At 35.2% G+C, this 16,568-nt stretch overlaps 1 protein-coding gene across 19 annotated transcripts in view; it reads right to left on the minus strand.

Moving 5' to 3' along the window:
• Positions 1–7,358: 7,358 nt before the first annotated feature.
• Positions 7,359–16,568, minus strand: part of Phcl-1 (pH-sensitive chloride channel 1) — a 281,119-nt gene continuing 271,909 nt past the window's right edge. For 7 of the 19 annotated variants that reach the window (XM_076385170.1, XM_076385169.1, XM_076385162.1 and 4 more), the window contains 2 exons: positions 13,273–13,389; positions 7,359–9,415 (listed from right to left, as the gene is read on the minus strand). In XM_076385170.1, coding sequence (XP_076241285.1) covers positions 9,269–9,415; positions 13,273–13,389 — 264 coding nt within the window. In that variant the 3' untranslated portion in view covers positions 7,359–9,268. Of the gene's footprint in view, positions 9,416–13,272; positions 13,399–16,568 lie in introns of those variants that run through there. The other 12 variants (XM_076385172.1, XM_076385166.1, XM_076385163.1 and 9 more) reach the window with 4 other exon arrangements.

The following is a 16,568-nucleotide window of genomic DNA, read 5'->3' on the forward strand; positions in this document are numbered from 1 at the left end:
CTTTCTTTTAAGATTAAAATTGCCCATTTGGGTAAATTCCCTTGTAAACATATTCTACAAATTTAGCATCGACAAATTTTTTGCCACTTCTCAACGATGTTGCCAAGTCTATTTATCGTAACGTGTGACTACCACTGTCATTACTACCGCGACTAATGCTGTAACGAAAACGACTGTACTTAGTACGTATGCATTTTATTCGTGTGAATCAATTTTATAATGCGATGAATTTCGTATGGCGACATTAGAGACGCAGAACGGTCATACGCTGTGCATATTTCAATATACAATTAACTATCATTTACATATGTATTTGTTGTATATGCGTATAAATCAATGCCATTTTTTAAAAAGTGATATTGAGTCTTGAACTTCGCATCTTGAATGTATTTAGAAATGATGTGTAAGAAAACGCAAATAAGAAATGATCTTTTCTTTAATGCCCCATTGTACATTTATAGTTGGCTTTCCAATAGACAAAGTGCTTTTTAGAGCCGGTCCCACACACATCGCGAATATTTCTGGATACGATGATGTCCGAGTATAATCAATGACGAATCGAATCTCCCACACTACTCGTTCATACTTGGACTCAGAGAGCCTCGAACTCGTGCGCCCTAAGGGGTATTTCAGCTTCCATAAGACCACTTCTTTTCCTAGTAAATCAAGAAGTTCAGAAACTTGCTCGTTAGATAGTTTCATGCCTTATTTTATTTCTTGAATTTACGTATGCATGTCAAAGCTAATAGCGGCACCATTCCGTTTCACGTTGACAATTGACTGCTCATGAACACATGCAAATAATGACAAGAATTTCCATCTTGCGCCGCTCTCTCCCAGTCTAGAAGTGTGTTCATGGGTATGATGAGTAAAGACTCCAACAGACCAATGCGATTTTCCGTAGCGATAATGAATCCGCATCAAATTCGCGGCGGTTTAAAAAAACAAACATACGAATTGATATTGGTGCGAAGAGGATGCTGCGAAAAAAATTGCAACTGTTACAGAAAATTCACGTTGGTCTGTAAAACCTCTAAAACTTTTCTTTGTTTTGTGACAATTTACCCACAACGAATGGAAGATGAGTGAGTACGAGTAACGAAAATCTCTGAGTGCTCAGTCCCACACATATCGCGAATATTCGTCAATGATAATACTCGGGGCTTTCGAAGTATGAGTACGGGGTACAAATAACGAAGATTTCCAAGTATTCAGTCCCACACTACTCGCGAGTGTCATCACTTGCGAATATTCGCGATGTATGTGGGACCGGCTTAAGGCTTTGCTCCAAAACAAAGGAAACTTTTATGGCACTGTGCTCTTTACATACTAATTACTGATCAACATTCGATATTTTCATTCTTGCGAATATCGAATCATTTTGCCTGAGCGAAAGAAAGAATTCTTGCATACTTTTAAAACTATATATGTACATATATTATATGTGTTTTACATATGTATATACGCACACATGTATGCAGTTGCAAAGCCTTTTCAGAAAAAAGTTTAATCATAAATTACTTATCAATTATTTCCTCTAGTCGTTTTCAACCTGGCTTAAATATTGCAAAAATAGTCGCGCGTTCGTACCTATGCCAAGCCACGGCGGCCTTTTTAATAACATCACAGCTTTTTCTTTGCTTCCATCGTCTTCTCTTTTTTCCTATGCTCACTAGTGAAACGCGCGCGCGTTCCCTCCGCTAATATCCTTTTTTTTTTCTCTTTTTGTTTCCCTTTTTTCTTTTAAATACATGAATATTTAACCACGAACAAGTAATTCGCGATGCGTTGCAAATAACAACTCCAACGAGGTGTCGTGGTGTGCATTTTAACGACGATGCCGATGACAATGATCAAATTTCGGCCACGATGACGTGAAACAGCGATTAAAATTAACGATACGGTAGTAACGGTATTTGTAGTATGTAGAACTCGCAATAAATAATAACAGTGATGGTAAACAGTAACGGTGTGAACATCGCATCAGTGATGCGTACTAGAATTGTATATTCTATACTACAAGAGAATTCTACAAGAATTCTGCATTCTCTCTCCCTCACAATTGCATAATACTTGAACTTGCATTTCAATCTATAAACTACCGTGATAAAGCTATGTTTACACTGAGGCAACAACGAACAACATTTTGTTACAACTTGAGTAAAAACTAAGAATGACTTTGGACACTTTTGGAGGATAGGTTCTATACGCAAAAATAATGGAAAGTTCAAATGTATACGTGCTCAAAAACGCATAGTTTTTTAATTACATGCTACAAGCAATTAAAGACAACAAACTGTTCCTAATTGTTGTTTCAGTGTAGACATAGTATAAGGCTCGTCTGAATACAGTTTTTCCTTTCGTCCCCTCAGTCCTCATTTATTTTTCACGCTTTTTGGACATATTCTTGCTTTTAGTTTTGCTTTTAATTATTCAATAAACGAAGCTTCGTGGTAGTATGTATATATACATACGTGGTAGATATGTATATATACATACATATATATCATATATATATATATATATATATATATATATATACGTAGATACATATACGTATTATTACAATCGCGTTACACAGAATTCGTGCCTTCTACTCTTCGGCGGATGCGGTGAAAAGGTACAAAAATAACGAGAATAGAATTGGATAGAAACTGGAAAAATACAGGATACTCCAAAACACGTGGTACAATCTGAAACAGGTGATGGCTCTCGCTTTTGTTTGATTTTTTGGAAAAAATCTGGTGGATTCAGGAACCTTAGATCCTCCATTCACCTTCTGCTAGTGTAGTTAGTGACACAGTAAAGGTAACATAAAGTTAGAAATTAGGTGAGACAGTAAAGCTTTTTTAAGTACACAAAGATCAAGATCTCTGTACAGATGAAAGTTTTCATATTTTGAATATTCATTAAAGTTTTATGTAACGCAGAATTATTTAAAAGCTATTTAATAAAAACTAATTTCGAAAATACTTTACTATTCTTGTCACTTCGCCTAATTTACTCCTTCAAATTTACCCATTTCAACTTTGAATAAAATATTCTAATTCAACAGCAAGCTTACAATTTTTCAAATTGACTCATGCACACTTTCAATACACTTCACATTAACATTAGATTGTAACTAATTGAGCTTCTTGTACACTTTTAACGATGAATTAACTCAAGTACCTCAGGGTCGCCTATTCTGGTACTGGAAAATATGTTTCGGGGTCAAAATATTTGTGTAAATACATTGCAACCTCTGAAGGAGAGTAATCACACAGTTTTTGGGCCGTGCCACGTATTATGGGACATCCTCTATGCGCCTGGACGTTTATGCTATTGCAAAGGTCCGACAATCCTAGTCGTCAGTTGCTCTCTGACCTAGCGTATTTCACTTTTGGATTTAAATGATCAATTTCGAATAGCAAATAATCATCGACAGAGAAAGCTCAGTGAACATCGAACCTTTGAACGAACGATCGCCTGTAGACTTTAGTTTAGAAATAAACCGTGGAAAAATTCGATAATGAGGCTCACTGCGTTTAACTTGATCTGCTACGATTCGCCCTTCGTTTATTGCGATGTGTGAGAAACTTTTTAATACTGCTTTAACAGAATCATATTTGCCAATATAATTTATCCTCAGACGATTGACGTTGGAATAATTCAGTGCAACACTGATCAGATGTTGCAATTAGAGTCCACAGACGAAGGATGAATCGCGTTTATGTGTTTTCGTAGGAGGCCTCCCGCGCAAGTGCAGCTAACTGTACGACGCTAGAGATTTAGGATCACGTGTCTTCTTGGTCCGTGGAGTATTAAACGTTAACGACATTAATTTATTTATCGACGCTCCCTATCACTTAATAAACTGCTTGTTCGCGGCAGGTGTCGCGTATAAAACGTAATAATTGGTAATCAATTGTTCGCTCTTTCGTTTCGCGACTAAACTCGCTGGTTCTCCGATTTGTTCATTCTACCGACATACAGGTGGAATGGAGCGGAATTCATCGAACTTGGATAGAGAGCGATCCTCTCGTGCGATAGAAATGTACATCGATAGAATCTGACTTTCCAGCGGATGCGGGATCTTGGAGATTCGTTTCCTAATCGGTTCTACGCAATATTCGTTGTGTCGATTACGCGTTATCGCGAGGGATGTAAATTCTTGTAAATTGGCGCCATAATAAGAAGAAGATTATTTTCAATTACGTTGCCCGTGGCGTTCGTACGATTATTATCTACGATCCTAAATTATAACTGTAATAAGTATAGCGCATACAATATAATTATATTGCTCACAGCAATACGATTGTTTCTAAGAGTTTGTTATATGTATTCATTAATTATTTCGTCGATCAATCTGTTAATGGGGGTATCTTATAAAATCCCCTCAATAAATATCGAATTATATGTTAAAAGAAATTAATTAATTTTATGTGTTGCAAATGTTATACATGATCCAATTAATGATTCAATAATTCACAAGACATTTCAAATAAGTTGCAAATTCATCTCTTTAGTACAAATTATATTGTAATACACTTAAAGGAACAAGTGAACTTTTTCTTCCCCAGTTAACAGATTGTACATTTTTTTTTTAATTTTAAATTCTAACCGTTGTTAAAATTCGGCTAAAATAAATACGCTCTACGAGTAAATTCTTTCTTTCCTTCTGAAATTTAAGTTTTCTTTCAGAATATCCAATTGTCATGTAGAAACTTGCGAATAAAATTTGGGATCAGGATAAAATCGTGCCATCGACCAATATAATTATAAAGTATTAGGATCTCGATTATTCTAGACACGTAAACGTACTTTTTCCTTGTCGCATAACGTTATATTGAGCTTGCTAAAACCGTTGAATATATTTCTTCATCCTTTGATCATCTATTTGAAGAAATTCGTTATCATTTCAAGTTTTGTCGTTTTTCAAGATAGCTCTAACGTTCAGATATATTTCAAATTTCCTTAACCGCTTGCCGTACAATTTTCTTTCGTAATATTATCACCTTTGCTGCCAATCTGAAACGTGGAACTATCTTAAAGTGCCAACAGTGAAGCTCCCATTGAGCAAACATAGACGTCTCACGCGATGGTGCGTGATCGGTTACTTGCGAAAAATCCTCATCACGCATTACCGTGTAATCGGCAGCAAAGATATTGTAAAAAGTACACGAGCCAGACTCGTCAAAGTACGGCAAGGAGTTAATTCTTGGAAATATTCACAATTCCATTTTATGATTGAAATTAACGTTTTTCAACTTTGTCTTTTGACAGTTAAACAATCAAAATATGTCAATATGTTCTACGAAGAAAAGTAATAGGAAAGTATCATCTATGTACACACATGTAAAAGTTTTTATAAAAAATATTCTCGAAAAGATAGTATATGCTACACAGATATTCCTTTTACTTACAACGATAGTGTACCACATAAAAGTCAACTCGCACAAAACCCACAGGAAAGAGTGCACGACTCAAGTGGAGAACACATAGGGTTTTAAATACAATATATAACGCTTCACCAATATCATTAATTGTTTCAATAAATTATTGATTTTCGTAATATATGTGTATAATTAATATTTGCCTACTAGCTTTATGGATTATATTAGAAATAGAGGACGGATTTTTGAGAAACTAAATAAACTCAGTTTTTTATTCTTTTTAGTAGATAATACTTTCAGAGTAGATAACAACTTTCAGTATTTCCAAACAGTTTAGATTAACCGAATTCAAAACTATTATCTTCACGTTTTTTATTTTTGTTATAACATAAAACCTATTGACATACTTTGATATTTTTACTTTAAAACCGTCTTTATACATTTTTAGATTGTATAAATCCAATAAAAGGATAAAATAATTAGGAATAATATACTCAGCAAAGAGCAAAGGAAGAAAAATGAACGTAAAAAAAGTACAATGGAATCTCGAAGTTCGAATGCTCTGATGTTCAATTAATTTGAAACTCGAACAAACAATTCGAGGAGAATGCTCCTTTGAAAATCAAAATAGAGCTCAAAAGTCGAACAAAGAGTCACATGTCTTTTTAAGTAGTGAAAATATTAATTAACCACAGGCTCCCACTTGTGGATTCCAAAATAAAACTATTTAATTAAATAATCAATTATATAATCAATTGATTAACTATTAAGAGTATGTTTTATGTACGTATTATTATAATTTAATTTTTGATTTTGTTATATCATTAAGTATTTAGCAATGAGATCTTTTGGAATAGGCATTTAAAATGTTTCGTATTGTGACAATATTGGGAAGTCTAAACTGTTATATCAAATGGAAAAATTTCACTCAATAATTGAACTGTATCCTGGAACGGATTGTGTTTGAACTTTGAGGTTCCACTGTAGAATATCAGAAGATCATTTAGACTTCTAATGAAACTATAAAACTGCGAACCTTATTGAAACGTCGAGCAATATCTTCAAAACTCAGACTTCGCGGCCAGAAAGCCCCAAGATTTCTGAAAGTGCGATCGAACTGTAGTTTCATTGGTCTGCGATTGATATTGTTGAAGAACGAAATAGCCTTGCGTTTTCCGGCGACTTTAATCTCGTTACGAATCATTTTAGAGGTCCGTAGTGATTATGTATCATAGGTTAGAAGTTAACGATAACAATGTAGTATTGCAGATAGCAACGGCATTTAAGTAATACAGTGGTAATAATAGTTACTCTTCTTTTCACTTCTTAGCGGTAACGGTAGTGGTAATAATAAATGGTATTAGTGGGTAGTAGTTAATAATAATAATAATAATAATAATAATAATAATAATAATAACAACAACAACAATAATAATAATAATAATAATAACAATAATAATAATAATAATAATAACAACAACAATAACAACAATAATAATGATAATAATAACAGCAACAGCAGCAGCAACAACAACAACAACAACAACAACAATAATAATAATAATAATAATAATAAGAAGAAGAAGAAGAAGAAGAAGAAGAAGAAGAAGAAAAAGAAGAAGAAGAACAACAACAACAACAACAACAATAATAATAATAACAATAATAACAATAATAATAATAACAACAACAACGACGACGACGGCGACAACGACAACGATAAACGATAAACGATAAACGATAAACGATAAACGATAAACGATAAACGATAAACGATAAACGATAAACGATAAACGATAACGATAACGATAACGATAACAACAACAACAACAACAACAACAATAATAGTAATAATAATAATAATAATAATAATAATAATAATAATAATAATAATAATAATAATAATAATAATAATAATAATGATAATTACAACAACAACAATAATAACAATAATAATGATAATAATAACGACAGTATCAATAATATAGTAGCGATTACATCTCTAAAGGTACACAGGTGGCTTATCTCGGAGAAACGTCAAGCATCGTCACATCTCGAGTCGCCTCTAAACTTCTCTCGCAATCATCGTTCTGCCATTTACACTTTATTTTTATTTACCTCGAAAGTTCGCCACCGCTTCGGGTCTAGTCGTGTTCGCGTAATTACTTTCAATGGTTTTATCCGATATTTTCTATACGCTATTCTCTACTGGCTTCAAGTAGCGAAGCCTGTGTGCTGCGTCGCTCGAAAATTAAGACTTGTCGGGCACTTCGTTAGACCTAGTCGCAAGCTTTACCCGTAATACGTTGATTTTTATTCCCCCTGTGTTGTGTTCTCTGTGTAGTTCTACCTTCGTACAGGATCGCGAGAATTAAAAAAGAAAAAAAAGGAAGGAAATTAAGAGGAAAGAAGAAGAGATATGCTACACGGTTTGAAGGGAATCGATTCGAAGGTCAGTCTGAAGAATCTTCTTTCGTTCTTTTCTTTCTTTTACACATACACACGCACATGCACACTCTTTCTTTATCGCATTGTTTCAATCGCGTATCATAGATAGGATAATACAAATCGTTAAAGCTATCAACGCGGAAGCTACCCTGAATGATTGAAAAAAGACAGCATATTATTTATGTGTGTATTTAATATAATTACGTTACGTATACGCGATATATCTACCGAGAAAACCTTGGATGGAACGACGATTGATTAGCCAAATTTGTGTGTGTAATATATACTTTTTTCTTCTTTTTCCTTTTTCTTTTCTTTGTATCTTCTATTCTTTTTTTGTACAGCAAAATTTGATGACTTGCAGGCCTACTTCCTTAGCTTGTAAAAGCAAGCATCGTTTAGCTTTTTGTGCTTCTTTTGCTTTCAATAATGCTCTACAAGTAATAAAAACTAAACCGGTATTCGGCATTTCGCCGCTCGTTATCTAGTATTATTATTGAATCGATAAAGGTGTACCAAAAGAAAGAGGTTAAAACTTCGAGTAAAAGAGCGAATCAGGAATTAGCGATTTAATGGACGACACTTGGCATCGGACTCTCCCAATTCCCGCCCCTTATTCTGTTATAACGAGATATTCAATAAAGTACAACACGGCTTCCTTATGTTTATAAAGCAGATTCAATTTTTGCGTCTAATCTTTCACAGAAGCATTCTCGAAATTAACGGCGTGTGACTACCCGACGAGAAAAGAAAAAAGGAAAAGAAACGACGAGCGTGAGTATATGTGTGAGTATATGTCTGCATGTTTTAAGTGTATCCCACGGCGTATACTTCCCTCTTTCACCTGTGTGTCACCGAGTGTACGGGTGTGTTCATCATCGATCACCCGATCAGACCGAGTGCTTTGGGAAAAAGGGTGCTCTTATAACTTATCACATGTGAAAAGAAGATGAAGAGGCGAATCCACCGACTAAAGACTCTCTGTCTGCTCACCCTTCGAAGCTACGAAATTTCCCCCTTTTCATTCCATTTTTTTCTTTATAATAGAGCGACTCCGAACCTCTAGCGACGTTAATTCAAAATTTTCGTTGCAATCTAAGCAGAAGATCCGATTACGTAATTTTCATTCAACGTCCCACAGACCATGACAACAGTTCCTTCATGAGTCAGTTCTAACGATCTCGCACAATGTTTCTTCGAATTTGAATCGAGTCACACTTCCGTTTGTAGGGGCCTCGCTCGACTGATGCTCGTTCAGATTGAATGTCGATGGAGATGTTTGAGACTTTCCTTACTTTCGACTGCAGCCTCGAAATTATCTCCTTGAAGGTCGAGCGACGATAATCACGCTAAACCATTAAAGGTCGTGTCCTCTGTCGTAGCAAACAGTTCCTGCTTCAATTATCGACGGTGGAATCGTTTCGACGATTGCCTTTTGTGCCGCTCTACGAACTGCCCTTGTAGTGGATGAAGAAAAAGGTAAGAAACATGAAGTAAGCGACTGGGAAGGTGATTCTCGCTATGACGTCGATCGTCTTCGCCACTCTGATTGGATGAGGTGGCTCCTTCTTCCTCAGCTGGAACAGAAGCGTCTACGCGTCACTGAAGATTATTTCCTTCTATCTTTGAAAATGCTACATTACTCTTCGAATTGGAAATTCATTCACATTTGAAATAATTGAGAGCTACACTCAACTGCACTGAACAGTAAGTATTCTTTGAGTATATCAAGTTTTATACAGGATAATTTAAGAGAGGTGTTGATCGTTTTATTATTTGCATCATTTCGAGTAATAATTATGATCTGAATCGGAAATGAACATATTTCCGTTTTGAATGAATAAATTGTCTTAATGAATCATCTTTAATGAAGTCTTCGTAATCAAAGTTTATTTTGTCAACAATTGATTCGATTACGGTAAATAAACATTGAATAAAATAATAACAATGCACAATAGAATCGTATTAAATATCAATTAAGCAGGTACATGGAACTAAATTTTGTATTGTAATTCATCATAATTATGTACATTTTAACTCAAATTCATATTTTTAATAATACTATTAAAATGTAGTTCTTTGAATTAATAACGTGTAACCTGAAAATATATTATTTTCTATATTTTTGCATATTATGCAAAATTTGTATTTTTTTCCAAACCAAAATTTTCCATAAATGTATAAATAGCTGCATCTGAACGCCTATCATATGATTATAAAGATCTTTGGAATTAAATCCTTTATATACGTATGAATAATATAATTTTTCATGTAAATAATTCATAAACAGAATGCGTGGAAGTGTTGAGTAATTATTAGTATGAAACGGAATTATAAGCAACAGTTACATAAAAAACATAAGTTATTGTAAATAGTTAAGAATTGATAATAAATTACTAAAACAATTTCCCAAACAATCTATCGAAATTACTTACGCACCCGCCTTAAAACATTCTACAAAATGCTCAACGATAGGTGGCAGAAATTTTAAAAAGTAGCTCTGCACACTAAAATAAGACGAAGATGATGATAAACAAAATTTTGTTTAAAGCTCAATTTCCAAATTATTAATTGTTGAGGAAACGCCTAAAATACGCGTGAAATATGTCTGACTCAGGACTTATTCTACATTATCCTGTATCATACAGGGTGTCCCAGCGAATACTGTACAGTTCGTTAATTCCTAAAGTATCAGAGATAAAAAAAAGATTGTTCATATAGGATTGCATGGGTCGAAGGGATCAATTTATTAACGAAGGTGAATTTTTTATAAGGTTATTATTACATGAGATATGATGGTCAAGTTTGGTTTTTTAAATGGAACGATATATTTTTTTACAAATCAGTTGATAGTGTGTTTTAAGATGAATCAAGCGACGTCTAATTTACGTACTGTTTTAAATTAATTTTCGAGATATTGCACTTACAAATTTAATGATTTTCGGCGGAAGAGAATCTTTCTGACTAGCAGGTATTGCGGGCGGTCTATTATTCCCTCCCGATGGCGCGTGTTAGGCATTACCCCTTGAAACCGATATTAAGGGAGGGAATAATAGACAGCCCGCAGTACCTGCTGGTCAGCAAGGTTCTCTTCCGACGAAAATCACTAAATTTGTAGGCGCAATATGTCGAAAATTAATTTAAAATAGTATATAAATTAGACGTCGCTGGATTCGTCTTGAAACATACTATCAGCTGATCTGTAAAAAAATATATAGTTTCATTTGAAAAACCAAACTTGACCATCATATCTCATGTAATAATAATGTTACAAAAAATTCGTCTTAGAAAATACCTTAGAAAATAACGCGCTGTACAGTGTTCGCTGGGGCACCCTGTAGACAGTAATGTTACGGACGAGCGCCCTTTCGTGACGCATGACCTTTCTTCTACAAACCAAGTTTTATGTATCCTTGTTATAAATAATCGGAGTCATGTCATATTTGATATCATTTTCATCGGGAAAGGACAAGGAATCAATTGGTGTTACTTGCGTGAAAATCCGTTTGCAAATAAGAAACTTCAATTTTTCCTATTCTTAATCCCTAATGCTATCCTTGTCTGTTACGACGTCATTGATTTCGGGCGTCGAGCTCGAGCATCGACGGTCGGGCAAGACCCTTCTTTTTGCTTCTCCGGTCGTGTACCAATTATCTCGGCGACCGCCAGCAAAGGAAGCCGAATCGACTACCACTCATGGACGACAGCTGGGACCAGACTCGAGCACGGCGTTCGTCCGCAATATTACTGGACTTTACTGTACATGATCGGACGCCAGACCTGGTACATTTTACACGAATTTTAGACATTTTTTCAACAATTAATAGCTTTAAAACGAAGTTTCAAACACAATTCTGTCATTCTAAATTTTTGTCCTACTTCTTTAACATGTAGAACCTTTCCTTATAAGGAACTATAAATAGTTCTTGACACCTAGCGTCGAGCACCCTACATACAATATTTCAAAAAGATAACATTATTTGCAAACATAAATTATATCAAATGGAAATGCCTGAATATCTCCTTTAGTTATACTTCTATGAAAAAACTTTTCAGGAAATAGTTGCACAGTTTGAAGGGGCATAGGTTATTTTCCTGAGTGCAAAAGCACTGAACATTGCACAAAACATTTGTCTTAAAGAATGTACGAAAATGTGACGTATACTCTGACATATACTCTGACGTTACTCTGACGCGAAAGAAACGACGAAAACATTGGTTTTTGATTGTTTAGTCTATGGCGCACCAAATTGAAAAATTTAAAAAAATCAAGTATAGTAGTAACAAGAATATGAATTTACTGTAAAAATATGATTGTAGTTTCATGATTGCTTCAATGCGAAATCCGCGTTTTCTGGCATTTTCTCTACTTTTTTTATTTTTCACGGCTTCAATTATATCGATTTAAAAATATCAAAAAATTCTACATCATACATCTTGGTGTCTAAAATATCTTCGATTTTTTATCGAATTTTTTATTCAATAAGGTACGAGTAATTTCCAAGAAACGGGATTTTCTATTTACACTCATTACTACTCTCCAGGTTGAGATGGAGGATTGAAAATAGGCACAAACTAGTTTTTTGTGATAAGCTGCCGAATGACTCATCGCAAGTCGAATTTGGTTGGGAGACACTTTTAACCTCCTTATTCAGCTAGGCCCTTTCTTGTGCTTGAACGATCAGCATAGTTTATGAGGTTGCTGCAATTTATAATTTGCAATTGCAAATTATAGTGTGTCATTTAAAAAAGAATCAATAACATTAAATGCTTGTAGAGAAATGCCTTTGGAAAAATAATAGTACTAACGTTACATGTGCTCCTTCAAACAGTACAACTTGATTCTGAAGAGTTTTGTCATAGAATTATAAATAACAGAGATATTCAGGTGTTCCTATTTAAGTACCTCACCCATTATATTTCTTCTCAAATGTCACTGATACAATATTAATTGATAATAAAGCAACTCCTCATATGTATACATACATGTCTCAAGGACGTCTTAAAAACATTGAGTAAAGTCTTAAAATGTCTAGAAGACATCTCTGAAACGTCCGATGTTACAAATCAGTATGCCTTTAGAACGTCTTTAAAGACATTCATAAGATCTCTTAAAGATATTCAAATTACGTCTATAAGACGTTCAGACAAAAGGTAGACATTTGTAAGACGTCCAAAAGCGTAAGTGTTTAAGACGTTTTATGGATGTAAGTTTCACAAGTCTTTAAGACTATAATTACTGTTATTCATTATAGAACTTCAACGGTCACCAAAGCTAACCATAGTCTCGTGTAGACGATTGTAACTTTATCACCAGCAATTGAAAACATAAAGGAATGAAAAGGGAAGCGGAGAACACGAGCCATCAATGTTAACAACGTATCAATTAACAGGATCACGGGTTAGTTACACCCGTTTCGAGGTAGATAAGGGCAGGCAATTGACATACCTCGGCGGTGCATCCATTTGTGGCCGTGTGTGTGCAAGGATTAGGTCCGCAGTTGGTACAGGTGATGATCTCGTTCGGTCCTGTGGTAGTCCCAGTTGGCGGACCGCCCTCTCGCTTCTTTTTACCCTGCGACAGGGTCTCCGTAGAAGAAACTTATATTCTTTACGATTACTTTGTTTTTCGTGCAAACAATGATCCATCCCTCGACCAACTTCTCTGCTTTCTTCTCCCTCTTTTTCTCTTTCTCGCATACGCACAGCCACGCCCCCCTCTCTCTCCCTCTCTCTCCCTCTCTCTCTCTCCCCCTCTCTCTCCCCCCTCTCTCCCTCTCTCTCTCTCTCCCTCTCTCTCTCTCCCTCTCTCTCTCTCTCTCTCTCTCTCTCTCCCTCTCTCTCCCTCTCTCTTCCTCTCTCTTCCTCTCTCTCTCTTTCCTGCCCCCTCTCTTTCTTTTTCTCCTCCTTGTCACTTTGCTTCCCCTTACTCCAATTCCTTTTATCACAGCTTGAATGAGCGACAAGGGATAAGTAATTTTGGTGATTTAAAAATGGAGCGATGAGAGGAGTTAGTGAGAGTCAATTAACGGAGAGAATGAATATGTCGCGTGATTCTTCGTTCAAAACAATCCCGTTGAGAAACGGAAGCGAAAATGGCCAGGTCTACTCGATATTCTACCATTAAATTGATCGCTTAAGATGACAAGCGTTAGGTTAAAGCATGACATGGAGGCTTTGATTGAGGCAGACAAGCTTGCGCGTACAGGCGTGAGAAGTTCCGAAAATCCGCTAATGGATGTTTCCGGTCGGCGTGATTCCAGCTGTGTCGATCGCTGATGTTACTCCCGCCGTCGAATTTCAATTTGAGGGGAGCTCGACGAATATGTATGTTATTAAAAGCTTTCGTATATTTTTTACACGTAATGAGCAACTGAATGTTAGATAGAAGCGAAAAGAAATGCGCGGGGTGTTCGTTAATTGAGAGAAGAAAATTTCGGAGACGACTCTACGTGATAAAGTAGCCAAAATAAAATCTGCAATCGCTGCTTCATTTCTTAATTGTGAATATTTAACCACTTAAGGGCATCATCCAAGTCTACTCAATTTTGACATAATGTAATTCAATACATTCTTAAAATATTGTTCCTTAAGTAGTTAAGGGAAGGCAATGCAGTGAAAATCAACTACCAATAACTAACAAAATAAAATTTTTAAAATACGTACATTTAAGGTGTTGTTAAAGCTGCAATTAAATTATGTGAGAATTAATATTATAACTTTTTCTCCTATAAAAGTTTCTTTTGGCGAATTTAGGTTGTAAAATCCATATCTTTATGTATTAAATATCTCATAAGTTTTTGTTAAAGATATATAAATTTAACCCGTTGATCAGTGGGGTATTCTATTGATCAATAGATAAATGTATAGTTACTGCTTAAAATACTGACTACCAAAAGTTTAGTATGTATAGTCGATGGTAGAGAAAATTTAAAATTGTGGATTATTTATTTATATATGGTAAACAAGAGCAACTGTCTAACTAAGGGTCTAAATTCTCAAATTCTAAACAATAAAATTATTAGGCTTTATTAGCTAGTAGTTGTTTATTTGATGATTTCTTCACTGTAAAAAATTGATTGTACTAATTACTATAACAAAGTCAGACGTTTCTCTATTGGTAAACGGAAAGAAAGCTTTCCAAAAATTCATTAATGAGACCAGATTTAAAAACGGAATATTTCATGTATTTATAAGTAGTTTCAGTAAGAAAACATTTCTTTAAAAAAATTTGACAAGTCGCGTATTCTAAAACTTTAAATTTTCTCTATCTTCTTAACAGTGACTGTAATTATTATATTATAATTACATCACACAATGAACGTAGATTCTTGTTTAGTGTAGGTACTGCCGAGTGTTAACCTTCACCTTTTTTGGTCAGCTGCAGATGAGCAGTCTTTTACTGTTGGGCATTGTAGCAATAAGGACAATTTCCGATCTTCAAACGGGAAAACAAGGAAAAACGAACGCAAATTGTAACGGAAAATTGACGCAAAGAGGCAGTGCGGTACAATCGCGACGAAGCAGGACCTGCGTTATTTTGAAAAGACGCAAACGTGCCGCCTTAGTATCGATGCATACCAGCGACTTTTTGACGCACGATGTCGTTGCAATTATATGTCTACCTTCATTGTTTGTAATTGAGAAAACAAAGAAATGTGCATTGGCCCTAAACAGTTACCGCTACAACTTGCGCTCGTAATAGCTCTTTCACACAAGGATTCGTGAATCGCAATTCACGTGTAATGGATACCGACCGTACATGTAATTTAATGGAAACATTCACATAGCGATTCTTGTGAGATACAGAATCACGATAAGAATTTTGTGTATTCTCAATTGATTGGTCACCAGCGGTTTTCTTTAGATCAATGCAAATGACGAAATGTAGAAATAAATGACGGCATTTACATAACCATTGCAGAAGCGCAATACGAATTTCGTGTATTCTCGGTCGGTCAGCCGCCAGTGATGGCTTTCTTCAATAATCGGTGCGAATAACGACGTGGATTTAAAAAAACCTACAAAATTCATTTTTTCAATACATGCGTGGAGAAAAATCAAATGTAGGAAGAACTAAATATATCATTGAAACTTTCTAAAAGTGAAAATGTCTGAAGTATGGCATATTTGTAGAATAGCCAGAAATATTTATACATACATACATACATACATTTTAATTGACTATTTTATATGCGTACCTCAATGTTACCGATAATCTCCCTCTTGATATACTGGCACGCATATTTGTTTTGTTTTTGATTACTAAATGTTGTATATTATTAAAAAGTTTTTCAAATGATATAGGAGACATGCGAAAATAATTAACACGTTCGCGGCGGGACCTGAATTCACTGGCCACACCGTGGGGCGGGCCTATATGCGGGACATTCTAGTGCGGGCCACCGGTGGTACGCGCCGCCCAATGAGCCAGTCTCATGCGGGCCACCGGTGGTACGCGCCGGCGTGAACGTGTTAAAGAATTTATTACAATCCCTTTGAACTTTTCAAACAATACGTCGAAAGTTTCTTCCTTCTCTTATGCTATTAATCAGATTAACCCAATATTTTTTATTCTCTTTTCTCTTTTATTATTTCTTTTGTGTGCAAGCCAAATGGATAGAATATCAATTTCATTCATTTCCTTAGAAAACTCTTTCGTCAAAAATGAGTGTATCATGAACAAGAGACAACAAAAAAACAAATCAACGATTCCTAGATCAGGGCTTCCTACTGAAACGCAAA

Source organism: Calliopsis andreniformis, chromosome 9, assembly GCF_051401765.1.
Source record: "Calliopsis andreniformis isolate RMS-2024a chromosome 9, iyCalAndr_principal, whole genome shotgun sequence".
Taxonomy (NCBI): Eukaryota; Metazoa; Arthropoda; class Insecta; order Hymenoptera; family Andrenidae; genus Calliopsis; species Calliopsis andreniformis.